This window comes from Narcine bancroftii, chromosome 4 (assembly GCF_036971445.1).
Source record: "Narcine bancroftii isolate sNarBan1 chromosome 4, sNarBan1.hap1, whole genome shotgun sequence".
Lineage (NCBI taxonomy): Eukaryota > Metazoa > Chordata > Chondrichthyes > Torpediniformes > Narcinidae > Narcine > Narcine bancroftii.
In genome coordinates this window covers 308,798,395-308,813,304 of record NC_091472.1, presented here as the reverse complement: position 1 = coordinate 308,813,304, position 14,910 = coordinate 308,798,395, and the positions used below count along the sequence as shown (strand labels likewise).

General features: G+C 41.5%; 1 protein-coding gene across 6 annotated transcripts in view; it reads right to left on the bottom strand.

The window, feature by feature from the left end:
- The window catches only part of itga4 (integrin alpha 4), a 140,004-nt gene that overhangs the window by 103,195 nt on the left and 21,899 nt on the right, over window positions 1–14,910 (bottom strand). For all 6 annotated transcript variants that reach the window (XM_069935867.1, XM_069935869.1, XM_069935865.1 and 3 more), the window contains 2 exons: window positions 9,589–9,695; window positions 9,373–9,499 (listed from right to left, as the gene is read on the bottom strand). In XM_069935867.1, coding sequence (XP_069791968.1) covers window positions 9,373–9,499; window positions 9,589–9,695 — 234 coding nt within the window. The remainder of the gene's footprint in view (window positions 1–9,372; window positions 9,500–9,588; window positions 9,696–14,910) is intronic.

Sequence of the window (14,910 nt, the reverse complement as noted above, 5' to 3'; positions counted from 1 at the left end):
ATGTCATTCAATATTTTATTCATAGCGCTGTGCTCTTGACACACAACGAATACAGGTCACATGACTGACACCATCACATCATTTTCTCTCATTATTTGCTTGAAAAAACATGGACTATTTCACAAATATTAATAAGCCCCACGTCCAGACACCAGTTTGGATACATTTGCTTTGCAGAGGACACTTGGTATACAGCACCACATGAAACAGTAGCATCAAGAAGGTGATGACACAGGAACAAGGGGCTAGAAATGCCCTCTACAATACGACTGTTTAGAAGGAGAACACAAATGCTTCATGCAGCCCCTTGACAATTTGTCCAATATTCCACTGATATCTGTGCAGTAACACAAGGATGAAAACCCTGTCATCACAGCCAAGGGCAAATCCAGAAGCTGAGGGTGGTTCTTGGGAGTTACCAATATTGTTCATCATCTTCCCACTCAACTATCCTCAGAGCGGGTTTCTCCACTGTTTTTTCATTGGAGCACAATGTAATTAACAAACTCTTTTAGGTAGTGCTTTCTAGATAAGAACAACCCTCCATGATTTTCCTCCGCTTCTTTTATCTTAAGTTTTTCATCTTGGTTGAGCGAACCAAAGGCCACTTCTTTTGCATGCTTAATGTCTACTGCAAAAATGCAGCAACAGATTAATCTTCAATATCTTTGCTACTGTACAAAATGCTGATCACAAGACCTCCCTGTGAATTTGGTACTCTGAAGAAAGGCCCAATTACATGGGCAGCATGGTTAACGTGAAGGTTAGTGCAATGCTGTTACGGTGCCAGTGACTGGGGTTCAATTCTGGCTCTGTCTGTTTGTACGTTCTCCCTACGTCTGAATGGGTTTCCTCTGGATGCTTCAGTTTCCATTCACCTTTCAAAAAAAAACATACTGGGTTGCAGGTCAAATAGATTTAATTGACAGTACAGGCCCGAGGGCTGGAAGGGCCTATTATCATACTGCATGTCTAAATTTTAAAAATTTATGTGCTGTAATACAGGAGACCCAAGAGACCGCCGATGCTGGAACCTGGAGCTCTTGGAGAAATTCAGCAACTCAAACAACATCTGTAGAAGGAAAGGGATGGTCAGTATTTTGGGTCAAGACCTGACATCAGGTCCTCTTTTATCACTTTATGACTGAGAAAAGTTTCCAGAAGCAACGCCCTTAATGCTGTCAATAGGTTATGATAGAAACAATGAATCGTTCCCTGCTACAAATCAGCTCACTAGCCTTAGGATTGGTTCAAATCTTCACAGCCCACGGAGAATGCAGTATCAGTAAAAACACCATGCAGGAGAAACTCAGCAGGTCAAACTGTCCTTTACATAGCAAAGATTAAGGTACAGAACCTATGGCTTGATCCCTTCATCAAGGTATGGAAAAATGGCAGCAAGCATCGGAATAAAAAGGTAAGGGGGAAGGTGTGGGGGGGGGGGTGGAGGAGCACTGTCGTAAAGGCAGGATGTATAGGTAGTGAAGGGAGGGAGGGCACAGCAGCAAGGCTAGGTAAACAGAGAGGGAAAGGGATGGAGAGCTCAGGGGAAATAAGATGGGGGAGAGAAGGGAGGGGGAAAGGTGAGCAGGTTAGCAGAAAGCAGAAAAGTCGATGTTAATGCCATCTGGCTGGAGAGAGCCCAGACAGAAAATCAGGTGCGGTTCCTCCAATTTACAGGTTGTCTTAGTGGGAGAGTATTTGAGGCCATGGACAGACAGGCGAGTATGGAAGTGGGATGCAGGAAATGGTTGGCCACTGGGAGGTCCCTGTCTCTGGTGTGGACAGAGCAAAGGTACTCAGTGAAGCCATCTCCCAGTCTGCGTTCAGTCTCTCCGATGCGGAGAAGGCCACAAAGGGAGCACCACATGCAGTAAATCAATCCTGTGGATACACAAGTGGAGTGTTCCTTCATTCGAAGGACCTGTTTGGGTCCTCGAACTGTGGTGAGGAAGGAAGAGTGGACACATGTGTGGCACCTCCTGCTAGCACAGGGGAAGGTGCAGGGTGAAAGGGAGGGGCAATAGGTGAGGAGGGAGTCACAGAGGGAGCGGTTCCTACAGAAGGCAGAGAGGGGAGAAAAGGGGAAGATGTGTCTGATAATGAGATCCTGTTGTAAGTGCGGGAAATTCGGAGGATAATGTGTTGGATGCAGAAGCTGATGCTGTGGTAGATGAAGATAAGAGGAATCCTGTGTTTGCTGCATTTGGTGGAGGAAGGGGCCAGGATAGCTGAATGGGGAATGGAGGTGGAGGGGAAGTCACTATTGTGGAAGAAGGCAGATATTTCAGAAGGTCTGGAATGGAAAATCTCATCTTGGGGGAACAGAGTCACTTCAGCCCTTCTAGTTTGTCCAAAACGATTTTTTTGCCTAGTCTCACTGACCTGCACCCAGTCCATAGCCCGCCATACCTCTCCGAGACACATACCTGTCCAAATTCTTCTTAAATGTTAAAATTGTGCCCATATTCACCACCTCAGTTGGAAAGTCGCTCCACACGCCTACCACACTCTATGTGTAGAAGTTCCCCCTCATGTTCCCCCTAAACATTTCCACTTTCACCCTTAACCCATGCTCTCTGGTTTATATTTCACCCACCCTCAGTGGAAAAAGAGCCTATCTACATTTACTCTACTTATCCCTTCATAATTTTAAATACCTCTATCAAATCTCCTCTCATTCTTCTACGTTCCTGGGAATAAAGTCCTAATCTGTTGAACTTTTCCCTCTAACTCAGTTCCTTATCCAAGCAACATCCCAGTAAATTTTCTCTGCACTCTTTCTGTCTTATTAATATCCTTCTTATAGTTAGATAACCAAAACTGCACGCAATACTCCAAATTTAGCCTCACCAATATCTTGTCCAACTTTATCAAAACATCCCAACTCCTATACTCAATACTTTGATTCCTGGAGGCCAATATGCCAAAGGCTCTCTTTACAACCCTATCCACCTGTGACACCACTTTCAGGGAATTATGTATCTGTATTCCCAGATCCCTCTGTTCTACTGCACTCCTCAGCCCCCAACCATTTACCATACATGTCTTTTCTTGGTTTGTCCTTCCAAAATGCAACTTGTCTGCATTAAAATCCACCTGCCATTTTTTCAGCCCATTTTTCCAGCTGGCCCAGATCCCTCTGCAAGCTTTGAAAATCTTATTCACTGTCCCAAACTTAGTGTCATCTGTAAATTTGCAGATCGAATTTACCACATTATCATCCAGATCATCGATTTAGATGAAAAGCAACAATGGTCCAATCAACGATCTCTGAGGCACACCACTAGTTACAGGCTTCCAGTCTGAGAAGCAATAATTCATCACTACTCTCTGGCATTTCCCATCCAGCCATTGCCGAATCCAGTTCACGACTTCAACATGAATACTTAGCATCTGAACTTTCCTGACTAACCTCCCATGTGGGACCTTGTCAAAGGCCTTACTGAAGAATATGTGGACAACATCCACAGCCTTTCCTTTGTCAATCTTCCTGCTAACCTCCTTGAAAAACTCTACAAGATTGGTTAAACATGACCTACCACGCACAAAGCCATGTTGACTATCCTTAATCAGTTTTCGGCTATCCAAATAATTGTATATGTGATATTTTGGAACACCTTCCAATAACTTACCTACAACTGATCTCATGCTCACCAGCCCATCATTTCTGGGGTTATTAAATGATAGAACAATATGAGCTACCATCAAAACCTCCAGTTTCACACCTGTGGCTAAGGACATTTTAAATATTTCTGCTAATTTCTATACTAGCCCCCCTCAAGGTCTGAGGGAATATTATGTCAGGCCATGGGGATTTATCCACCCTTATTTGCTTTAAGAAAGCAAGCACTTCCTCCTCTTTAATCTGTATTGGTTCCATTTCCTCACTGCTTGTTTTCCTTATTTCCCACCACTCTGTGCCCTTTTGCTGACTGATGAAAAAGGAAATTAAGATCTCCCCCATCTCTTTTTGGATGCATTCAAAACCAACCACTCTGATCTTCAAGGGGACCAATTTGGTCTCTTACTTTTTTTCTTGATATACCTGTAGAACCCCTTAGGATTTTCCTTCATATTGTCTGCCAAAGCAACTTCATGTCTCCTTTTAACCTTCCTGAATTCTTTCTTGAGGTTTTTCTTGCATTTTTATACTCCTCAAGTACCTCATTTGTTCCATGTTGCCTATACCTGTTATACACCTCTCTCTTCTACCGATCCAGATCCCCAATATCCCTTGAAAACCAAGGTTCCCTTGTCTTTAATCCTAACAGGTACATACAAACTCGGTACTCTTAGAATTCCACTTTTTAAGATCCTCCACTTACCTCACACATCCTTGCCTGAAAAACAACTTATCCCAATCCACACATTCAAGATCCTTTCTCATTCCCTTAAAATTGGCCTTTATCCAATTTAGAATCTTAATCCGAGGCCCAGCCCTATCTTTCTCCATAATTAACTTGAAACTAATGGCATTATGATCACTGGACCCAAAATGATCCTATCACTTGTTTAGAAAACTTTCCTGAACATCTTTCACAAACTTCAAGACATCCAGCCCTTTTACAGTATGGGAGTCCCAGTCAGTATATGGAAAGTTAAAATCTCCTACTATCACAACCTTATGTCTGCTTTCTCACGACAGATTTGCTCCCTCAATTCTCGTATCTATTGGGTGGTCTACAAAACCACTCCATGCCTTTCTTGTTCCTCGGCTCCACCCATACAACCTCAGTAGATGCATCCTCTGGTTTGTCCTGCCTGGGCACAGCTGTGATATTTTCCCCACCTGAAGGAATGCCACTCCTCCCTCTTTCATCCCCCCTCACCCATCCTATCACATCTAAAACAGAAGCCAGGAACTTTGAGCTGCCAGTCCTGACCGCCTGCCACCAAGTTTCACTAATGTCATATTTCCATGTGCCAAACCACGCTCTGAGCTTGCACTGAAATAGAGCACCTGAGAACATTTCCACCATGTACATCCTGTCGACTTCTAGTTGTGCAAGCAATTTTCTCATAATCTTTTCCCTCCTCCACTCCTCTATCTGCTCTGCTTTCCATCCCCCTGCAAATCTAGTTCAAACCCACCAGAGCAGCAGTAGCAAATCATCCCGCAAGGATATTTATCCCCCTCCAGTTCAGATGCAAACTGCTCTGTCAGAACAGGACCCACCTTCTCTGGAAGAGAGCCCAATGATCCAGAAACCTGAAGCCCTCCCTCGTGCACCACGTCTTTAGTCACGTGTTAAGCTGCATTATCCTATTTCTAACCTGACCAGCACATGACAGATGTAGCAATCCTGGAGGACCTATCCTTCAACCTAGCATCTAAATCCCTGAACTCTCCTTGTAGGACCTCATCTTTCCTTTTTTATATTTAAAATATTCTTATTGAGTTCAATAATCTCATAAAATAACAGAAATATCAAAATGTATATATAATATAAAACTGGTAAAAATGCTCTAATCAACAGTTTCCCATTTTTGTTATTAATTATTAATTAATATTGAAAATGAAAATCACATGAATCACTTTTATAAACAATCTGCTCATAACGGTAAAATATCAATTAATATTAATATTATAGTCCAGGGCCATTATATAAAAACTCCAATTAATCAACTTATATTATGAAACAAAGAATAAAAAATAAAAAAAATAAAAACTAAACTAATACTAATGTAACCCCTCCCTCTAATCAAGGTTACTTACATTAAGAAAAGAGAACAATGAAATTGGATCAGATCGCTACCTCCTCACCTTTCCTACACACGTCATTGGTCCCTACATGGACCACAACATCTGCTGGTCACCCTCCCTCCAGAGAAGGCCGTGAACGCGATCTGAGATATCCTGGACCCTGGCACCAGGGAGGCAACGTACCATCCAGGATCTCTTCCACAGGATCTCTTATCTGTCCCCCTAACTGTGGAATCCCCCTTCACTCCAGTTCTCCTCCCTTCCCAGTTTAGCCGCTGTTGAGCCAACGCCTTACCACTCAATCTGATCCCTGCGGTGGAGACGGAGAAATTGCTAGAAGGGGACGGAATCCTTTCAGGGGTGTGAGGAAGGGTAGTTGAGGTAGTTGTGAGAATTGGTGGATTAGTGGAAAGCTTGTCTCCCGAGATAGAGATAAAGAGCTCTAGAAAGGGTAGGGCTTTTTGGAAATGAACCAGGTGAGTTTGAAATTGGGTAGAAGTTGATAAGGTGGCCAAACCACAGCTCGCGAGCTACATGAGGCTCTTTGACACATAATGTGCAGCTAGCAGAAATATGTTGGCTGGAGGAGATACCAACGCTCCTGAAATCACACCAGGACACTCCAAATCATGCAGTAAGACCAGGACCGTCACTGCCTGGGCTGCATGACAAGGAGAAGGAAGAGGGAGTGGACATTGAATGAATGGACCCTGCAGAGGCCAGAATGAGCAGTGCACATTGGGGTCGGGTTCACCTCGAGCTGGGCCACACCACCACAGAGCAGCACCAACGTGGGGTGTGCGGTAGGAGGGTCAGACAAAGCTGATGGTCCTCTTCAGGGAACAGCTGCTGAGTTTGGGAAGCCAGCGCTGACCCAGGAATGTTCTGATGAGGCGTGGCCTGCGCCAGCGGTGGGATCTCTGTCTAATGCAGGCACTCTAGCAAGGGTGGTTGTGGGGGGGGGGGGGGGGGGGGGGGTGGTAACAAGATGATGGAGACAAGGAGGAAAGGCTGAAGGGGATCCCCAATGCGGACTTCATCCAGGTGTGAAGCCAAAACTGAGCTGGAACTGCCAGCAGCTGCGAAGGTCTTGTCAGTGGCCTCAGGCAGTCCCTGGCCTCACGAGATGGAGAGTTAGCACCAGGCAGCGCAGAGGTTTGATCACACCATACCCCTGCCTCTGCTCGCAGCAGCCACTCCCCCATCCCGCCGGTGACTGGGACGAGGCGAGCAGAGGATGGGGCGGGGAGGACAAGAGCTGACCTCACCCTGCGCAGGAGGCAGCTTTGCATTGGGTCATTTCCCGCATTGTGTGCTCAGCTGTGGATGCTGCAGAGACCAGTGGCAGCCGTGTTCCCGAAGAGAATGCATCAGAAACAGGAGCAGGAGTCGTCCATCCAGCCCATGGAGCCTGCTTCCATATTCAGTGAGATCACAGCTGATCTGGCTGTGGATCTGGCTGCCCCTTTCCCCTATAATTCCTGTACGATGCAAAAATATATCTTTCTATCTTAAATATATTTAATGAGACAATCTCTACTGCTTCCTTGGCCAGGGATTTCCACAGAAAATTAATCAGGATTTGAAAAATATTTGGTAACATATGTACACTTTTTGATTATTGAAACATATAAATTAGCAGTTTGAAAACTACATGCATGAATAAATATTATTATGTTCATGTATTTATTAATATTTATATAAATATTTTGTCACTAATATGCATGCAAGATTAAAATGTATGTGGCTCTTCTATTAAACAGGTTTGGCCACCCCTGGTCTATGGTATGCTTGGCTTCATCGATCCGGGCACTGAGTATAAAAGAAGAGATCATTTTTCGGCTATATTAAACTTCAGCTTGGCAAATATTGTACAATTCTGGTTATCCCATCACAGGAAGGAAGCAGATAGAGACTTTGGAAAAGGTGCAGAAGAAGGTTTACTAGATATTGCCTGATTTTTTTAGAATGCAAGATATGAAGAGAGAATGGAGAAACAAGTTTTTTTTTTCTAGAGCAGAGAACTAGTAGAGGTGTACACCATCATGAGAGACAATAGGGTGGATAGATAATCAAGGGGAAAAGCATCACACCCTTGAGCGAACATGTTTAAGGTCAGGGAGAGGAAGTTTAAGGGAGGCAAAAATATGACAGAGATTAATAGGTGCCAGGAAAGTGGTGGAAGCAGATACAAATGCGGCATTTAAGAGGGTTCTAGATAGATGCACGAATATGAAAGGAATGGAAATATCAATCAAGTGCAAAGAGTAGAGCTTTATTTTCATTTGGACATTATGCTCAGCAGAGATATGTGGGCTGAAGGGCCTGTTCCTGTGCTGCATTGTTCTATGTTCTTCCAAGCACAAGCTCAGTGATGCTGAACTGAAACCATATCACTTGTTTCAACCAGGCTCTCAATTGGTAAACAAAACAAAAATTCAGCCCTGGAAAGATGCTATTTGGCTGTCGAGTTCTTTCAACATTCAGGTTCTTGCATTTTCAGTTTTCTTTGTTTTCATTTGGTAAATTTTGTTAAAAGCCCAGAGGACCCCAAAACCCAGCAGCAATAGAAATTCACCAAGACAAATGGTTACTTCAACAAAAGTTGGTTTTAATTTTCTTTAAACATAAAAGCAGGATCAAACTTTAACTTATTACTATTAACTTAACCCCCTTCTAATTCTAAGTGCACTTGTATGTATTGTTCAGGAAAGTTCTTCGATTCACAGCCCAATCTCACTTCTCACTCCTCCAAGTTCACTGGTATCAGGCAATTCTTATACAATGCAGAGAATTTAACATTTATGAATTTTCACCAGGTTCTGGTCCTTGAAAGGTCAATGGTTTTTGTTGGTTTCAGAGAGAGATTTGTTGCTCGTTGGACGCACACAAACTGATTCCCTCTGATCAGTCACTTCAGTGTCTTGCCAAAGAAAGTTTCCCCATCATGTGTTTTCCAAATGATCACCTCTTCTTCCAGGTCACCACAGAATTCTTCATTTCCCTTATTTCAGGAGACACATTCTAGCCAGCCATTTCCTCTTGTAAGGACCACAAGGATTTTAAACAGGTTGAACTCAGAACTCACAACCCGTCTTCAAAATGGGGTTTTCAACAAGCCTGCCAGCTCGCCCTGTTGCAGTCTCAAAAGCTATGGCAGAACTGACTTCTCTCTCTCTCTCCCTCACAAAAGTGAAATCAGCTGTTTGTTTTTCCTCTTTCTGCTTGTAAAAACCGGAACCCCTCCCAAGGATCCAAATCCAATCCAATCTTTATCAGCACTTGAGCCTGGTCTTTGTTCCATTTCCACCTACTTCTGAAGTTCCTTAAGCAGTTCCATTTTCTTTTTGCAAAGCCACTGGTGCCTGAATGTCTGGCTTCAGCAAAGCTCTTGCATTTTAAGTGAGATGTGAAGTATAAGTATCTCTTTGTGAAGTGACCTACACTAAACCCCCATGATCTATCTCTTTTAAAGACATATTCATATCTAATATAAAATATAATAAAACCTGTGTACCAATTGTCATTTAAAGTCATTGCAAAAAAACCCAGATAGTCCTGAAATGGTTGCTGGTCAAATAGTATGGAACAATTGCTGTCACACAGTCCAGGTTTTTAAAGAATGACATCGGAAACATTGGTCTTTTTAAAAAAAAAATCCTTACCTTTGTAACAAGGTATCAGTGGTGAATCTTGAGAAGGCTGCAAATTATTTGGAATTTTAAAACACAACCCAAGTGGCTTTACCTCACTTTGTATGTAGAACAAATTTTTCCAACGATGTGCACATGCCTTTAAGAAAACAAAACACTGATGTGAAACATAACATTGCAATTAATCGAGAACTTTACTGAATTTGTTAAATAAGCATTTTTATATACCAGTATGTAACCATCTTCCCTTGGTTGTCTTGCCAAACTAACACCAAGCCACTGGTTATCTCTCCCTTCTTCACAATCGGGTCCACATTTCTTCTCCTCATTTTTACCTGCAAAAATTAATATTGATTTCCTTGTCATTGTACACCTTTCCATGAATACAAGGAGAAACAAAAGTTAGATTGCAAGCCAAGTAAAACACCAAAGTGGGATTTAACAACAGATTACGGATTATATCACAGAACAACATGATCACATCAGAGAAGGGAATAGTACGTGTATTATTTGTAAAATTTTTGTATTTAATGTATTTTTGGACAGAACGAATTATGATTGTATTGTTCAATTATTATAATTATAGAATTTGATGTCCTGAATGAAATAAATTATGTGATAATTATGGTCATGTTCTCATTTACAATTAATATGTGATTATGTACATGACAACACTCCTGTTCGGCTCCGAATCATGGGTCCTCTACCGGCATCACCTACGGCTCCTAGAACGCTTCCACCAGCGTTGTTTCCGTGACTTCATCCCTAACATCGAAGTACTCGAGATGGCAGAGGCCGACAGCATCGAATCCACGCTGCTGAAGATCCAACTGCGCTGGGTAGGTCACGTCTCCAGAATGGAGGACCATCGCCTTCCCAAGATCGTGTTCTATGGTGAGCTTTCCACTGGCCACCATGACAGAGGTGCACCAAAGAAGAGGTACAAGGACTGCCTAAAGAAATCTCTTGGTGCCTGCTACATTGACCACTGCCAGTGGGCTGATATCGCCTCAAACCGTGCATCTTGGTGCCTCACAGTTCAGCGGGCAGCAACCTCCTTTGAAAAAGACCGCAGAGCCCACCTCACTGACAAAAGACAAAGGAGGAAAAACCCAACACCCAACCCCAACCCACCAATTTTCCCCTGCAACCGCTGCAACCGTGTCTGCCTGTCCCGCATCGGACTTGTCAGCCACAAACGAGCCTGCAGCTGACGTGGACATTACCCCTCCATAAATCTTCGTCCGCGAAGCCAAGCCAAAGAAGAAAAAGATGTATATGACATGATTTGATTTATGTTATCATTAGTTAACCTTGTCTAAACAGTTTTTGTTGACCCCAATAAAAATATTTTAAAAAGAAAGTAACAGTACTTGGCTCCTGATGTTGCCACCTCATTTCAATTAAAAATTGCACAATTTAACCCAGACAATCTTTAGATCAATGAGAACGAGTTTATTGTCACTCCCATTAGTGCAATGTGCTTCAGCCAAATCAAGTACCTTTTTGTTTAAAAAACAAAGTCGATCAAATTAACTCAATCTGTTAAGAGAAAGAAAAGCATAAATAAATATTCCCAGTGCAAGGAAAAAAATGGTCTTTTCAAATAGTGCTGACAGGTCTTTTTGTAATGCTGGAGTAGATATGGAAGGGGAGGTGCTTCATTATTAATTCAGGCTTTTGTTAATTCATGACTAAATAAAAATGTTTGAAGTTAATCATCCCTTATATAGACAAACAATAACATCCTCACTCAGATCCCCTATTAAAAGCTTACAAGATCTGGCAAGATCAGGGAATCTTGGTTGGATGACCAAATACTAAGTATCCAGTCAAATAAAAGGAGACAGATGCCAATTATGGACAGTTGAAATCAAGCAAATCCTTTGAGCAGTTTAAGAGGATGTGAGTTTACCAAAAAAAAGGAAATAGAAAGGGGAAGGAAGGAACCTGTGATGGCCCTGGTAGATAAGCTTAAGTGATTCTCGAGCATATTAAATGCAAATGAGTAATTTGGAAATCAGCGCCTTAAACATCAACAAGATCACCTATTGTGTAGAGCTCCAGTAGAGGTCCTTAATGTATGTTTTTCATCTGAATTTACTGAAGAGAAAGACATGGAGGCAAGGAAACTTGGGGAAGTAAATAGCAATGTCCTGAACCAAGTCCACATTACAGAAGAGGAGGCATTGGAGGTCTTAAAATGCATATAGGAAGGCTAATCTTGGATCTTAATTAAGTGTATCCCAGTGTTATGAGCCCAGAGGACCCCAAAACCCAGCAGCAACAGAAATTCACCAAGACAAATGGTTACTTAAACAAAAGTTGTTTTTAATTATCTTTAAACGTGAAAACAGGATTAAACTTTAACTTATTACTTTTAACTTAACCTAACAACCCTTTTCTAATTCTATGTCTACGTGTATGTAATGACTATGTAAGTTCAGAAAAGTTATTTGATTCACAATCCAATCTCACTTCTCATTCCTCCAAGTTCACCGGTTGCAGGCGATTCTTATACTGTGCACATAATTTAACATTTATGAATTTCACCAGGCTTTGGTGCTTGAAAGGTAAATGGTTACCACTCAGGAAGGTTATTGTCAGTTTTCAGAGAGAGATTTGTTGGTCGCTGGACACAAACTGGTTCCTTCTAATCAGCCACATCAGTGTCTTGCTGAAGAAACCTGCCCCATCACAGTTTTCCAGAGTTCCTTTGTGTTTCCCTTATTTCAAGTGAAACATTATACAGCCAGCCATCTCCTCTTGTATGGACCTCAGGGGCTTTGACCAGGCTGAACTAAGAACTCACAACCTGTCTTCAAAATGGGGTTTTCCACAAGCTTGCCAGCTTGTCCTGTTCCAGTCCCAGCTGCTGCTGCTGAACTGTAGAACTGAATTATCTCTCTCTCTCTCTCTTTTTCTCTCTCACACACACACTCCAGAGAAAAGACTGTTTGACTCTCTCTGCTTGCAGAACCACATGACCCTCTTAGAACAGCCAACTGCACTCAGACAACCTGTTGCTCCAGACCTAATCCTCTAAGTTCTTTCATCTGTTGCTTTCCAAAACAACAATCCATTAGTGAAGTCTCTTGGGCACTCCCCAAAGCTTTTGCAAAGGCACTCGGAGCCAGCCTGCCTGGCTTGAGCAGATCTCATTTTAAATGAGATCTGTTTTAAAGTGTTTAAATGTGACCTACACTAAAAAATACCACAATTTATCAACTTTAAAACATATCTATATACAATATAAAATACAACATAATCTGTCACACTTTCCCCCAACAAAGGAATTTAAACTCTTGAATTAAAATTCAGTTATAACTAAACTGACTTTAAAATCCCTAAAGTGATAAAAATACAGAATATATACATATTATAACAAAGTAACCCAATGTTGAGAGTATATATTTCTTTACATGTTCAATTTTAACATCTTGACAAACAATCTGCTATTACATTATATTAATTTGCAGATTATATTCTTGTAATATTAAACTCCAGTTTAACAATCTTCTGTTTTTATTCTTCATTTTATTCAAAAGCACCTGAGGATTGTGGTCAGTAAATATCACAATTGGTTCATGAGAGGTACCAAGATATACGTCAAAATTTGGCAGAAAAAAATATTATAGATAACCGTTCTTTCTCAATAGTGGAAGAGTTCCTTTGATGAACATTGAATTTTTTTGAAAAGTAGGCAAATGGATGGTCAATTTCATTATGTTTTTGTAATAAAACTGCACCTGCAGCCCATCACTGGCATCCACTGCTAAAGAAAATGGTCTGTCAAAATCAGGAGATTTTAACACAGGGGAATGGCCTTTAATTTTTCCAAAGCTGTCTGACAAGCTTTAGCCCACACAAATTTCTCCCCTGTTTTCAAAAGATTGATTAAAGGAAGAGCAACTTCAGCAAAATTTCCTATATTATCCTGCCATTCCTAAAATCCTTCTCACTGCTTTCTTGTTATTGGGAAGAGGAAATTCAGAAATCAATTCACCTTGGATTGAATAGCTGCAACTTGGTCATGACCAACTACATGACCTAAGTATGTTACAGTGGCATTTGCAAATTGAATTTTTGCTAAATTTACAGTTAAGTTTGCTTTGGATAATCTTGCAAACAAGATTTATTTTTTAAATTTGTCCAATTCCCTCAGATGTTCTTCCCATGTGTCATTTTGTGACCAAATAATCAATAAAAGCATCTCTATATGCCAACCCTTGGATTACCAAATTAATTATCCTTCAGAATGTTGCAGGGGAATTTTTCATGCCAACAGGTAACACATTATACTTATATAAACCAGAGAGTTGTATTAGTAAATATGCAGACGATACTAAGATAGGTGGAATAGTGGATAATGAAGAAGGTTTTGAAGGATTGCAGAGGGATTTGGGCTGCTTAGAAAAGTGGGCTGACAAATGGCAGATGGAATTTAATGCTGATAAGTGTGAGGTGCTTCATTTTGGTAAGAAGAATCAGAATAGGACATACGTGGTAAATGGGAGAGCATTGAGGAATACAGAAGAGCAGAAAGATTTAGGAGTGACGGTACATCGTTCCCTGAAGGTAGAAACTCACGTGAATAGGGTGGTGAAGAAGGCTTTTAGTATGCTGGCCTTTATCAATATAGGAGTTGGGAGGTGATGTTGAGATTGTATAAGACGTTGGTGCGGCCTCATTTGGAGTTCTGTGTGCAGTTCTGGTCGCCTAATTATAGGAAGGATATAAACAGAGTGGAGAGAGTGCAGAGAAGGTTTACCAGAATGTTGCCTGGGTTTAAGCATCTGGAGTATGGGGAGAGATTGGACAGATTGGGTCTTTATTCTTTGGAGCGTAGAAGGTTGAGAGGGGATTTGATAGAAGTATTTAAGATTATGAAAGGGATAGACAGAATGGATGTGGATAGACTATTTCCGTTAAGAGGAGGAAAGATTAAAACAAGAGGACATGAGTTAAGAATTAAGGGGCAGAGGTTTAGAGGTAACATGAGGGGGAACTTCTTTACTCAGAGAGTGGTAGCTGTGTGGAATGATCTTCCGGGAGAAATAGTGGCGGCGGAGTCAATTGTATTATTTAAGAAAAGGTTGGACAGGTATATGGATGAGAAGAAGATGGAGGGTTATGGTCATTGTGCAGGTAGGTGGGACGAGAGAGGAGTGTTTGGTTCGGTGCGGACTAGAAGGGCCTAATGGCCTGTTTCCGTGCTGTAATTGTTATATATGTTAAAAGCCAAAATATTATTTCCTCTCTCAATTAGAGGTGCACATCAGTAACCCTTCAACAAATCCAACTTAGTCAGAAATTTAGCATTCTCGGAATAGGATAAGCATCTGTTTTAGTTACTGAATTAACCTTCCTGTAATCTGTAGTGAACCTAATAGTTCCATCTGGTTTAGGTACCAGAACACAGGAGAACTCCAATCTGAGTTTGAAGGTCTAAGAATATCATTTTTCAACATATATTCCACCTCCTGATTCATGATTTCACTCTTCTGAAAGTTTATTCTATATGGGTGTTGTTTTATGGGACTTGCCTCT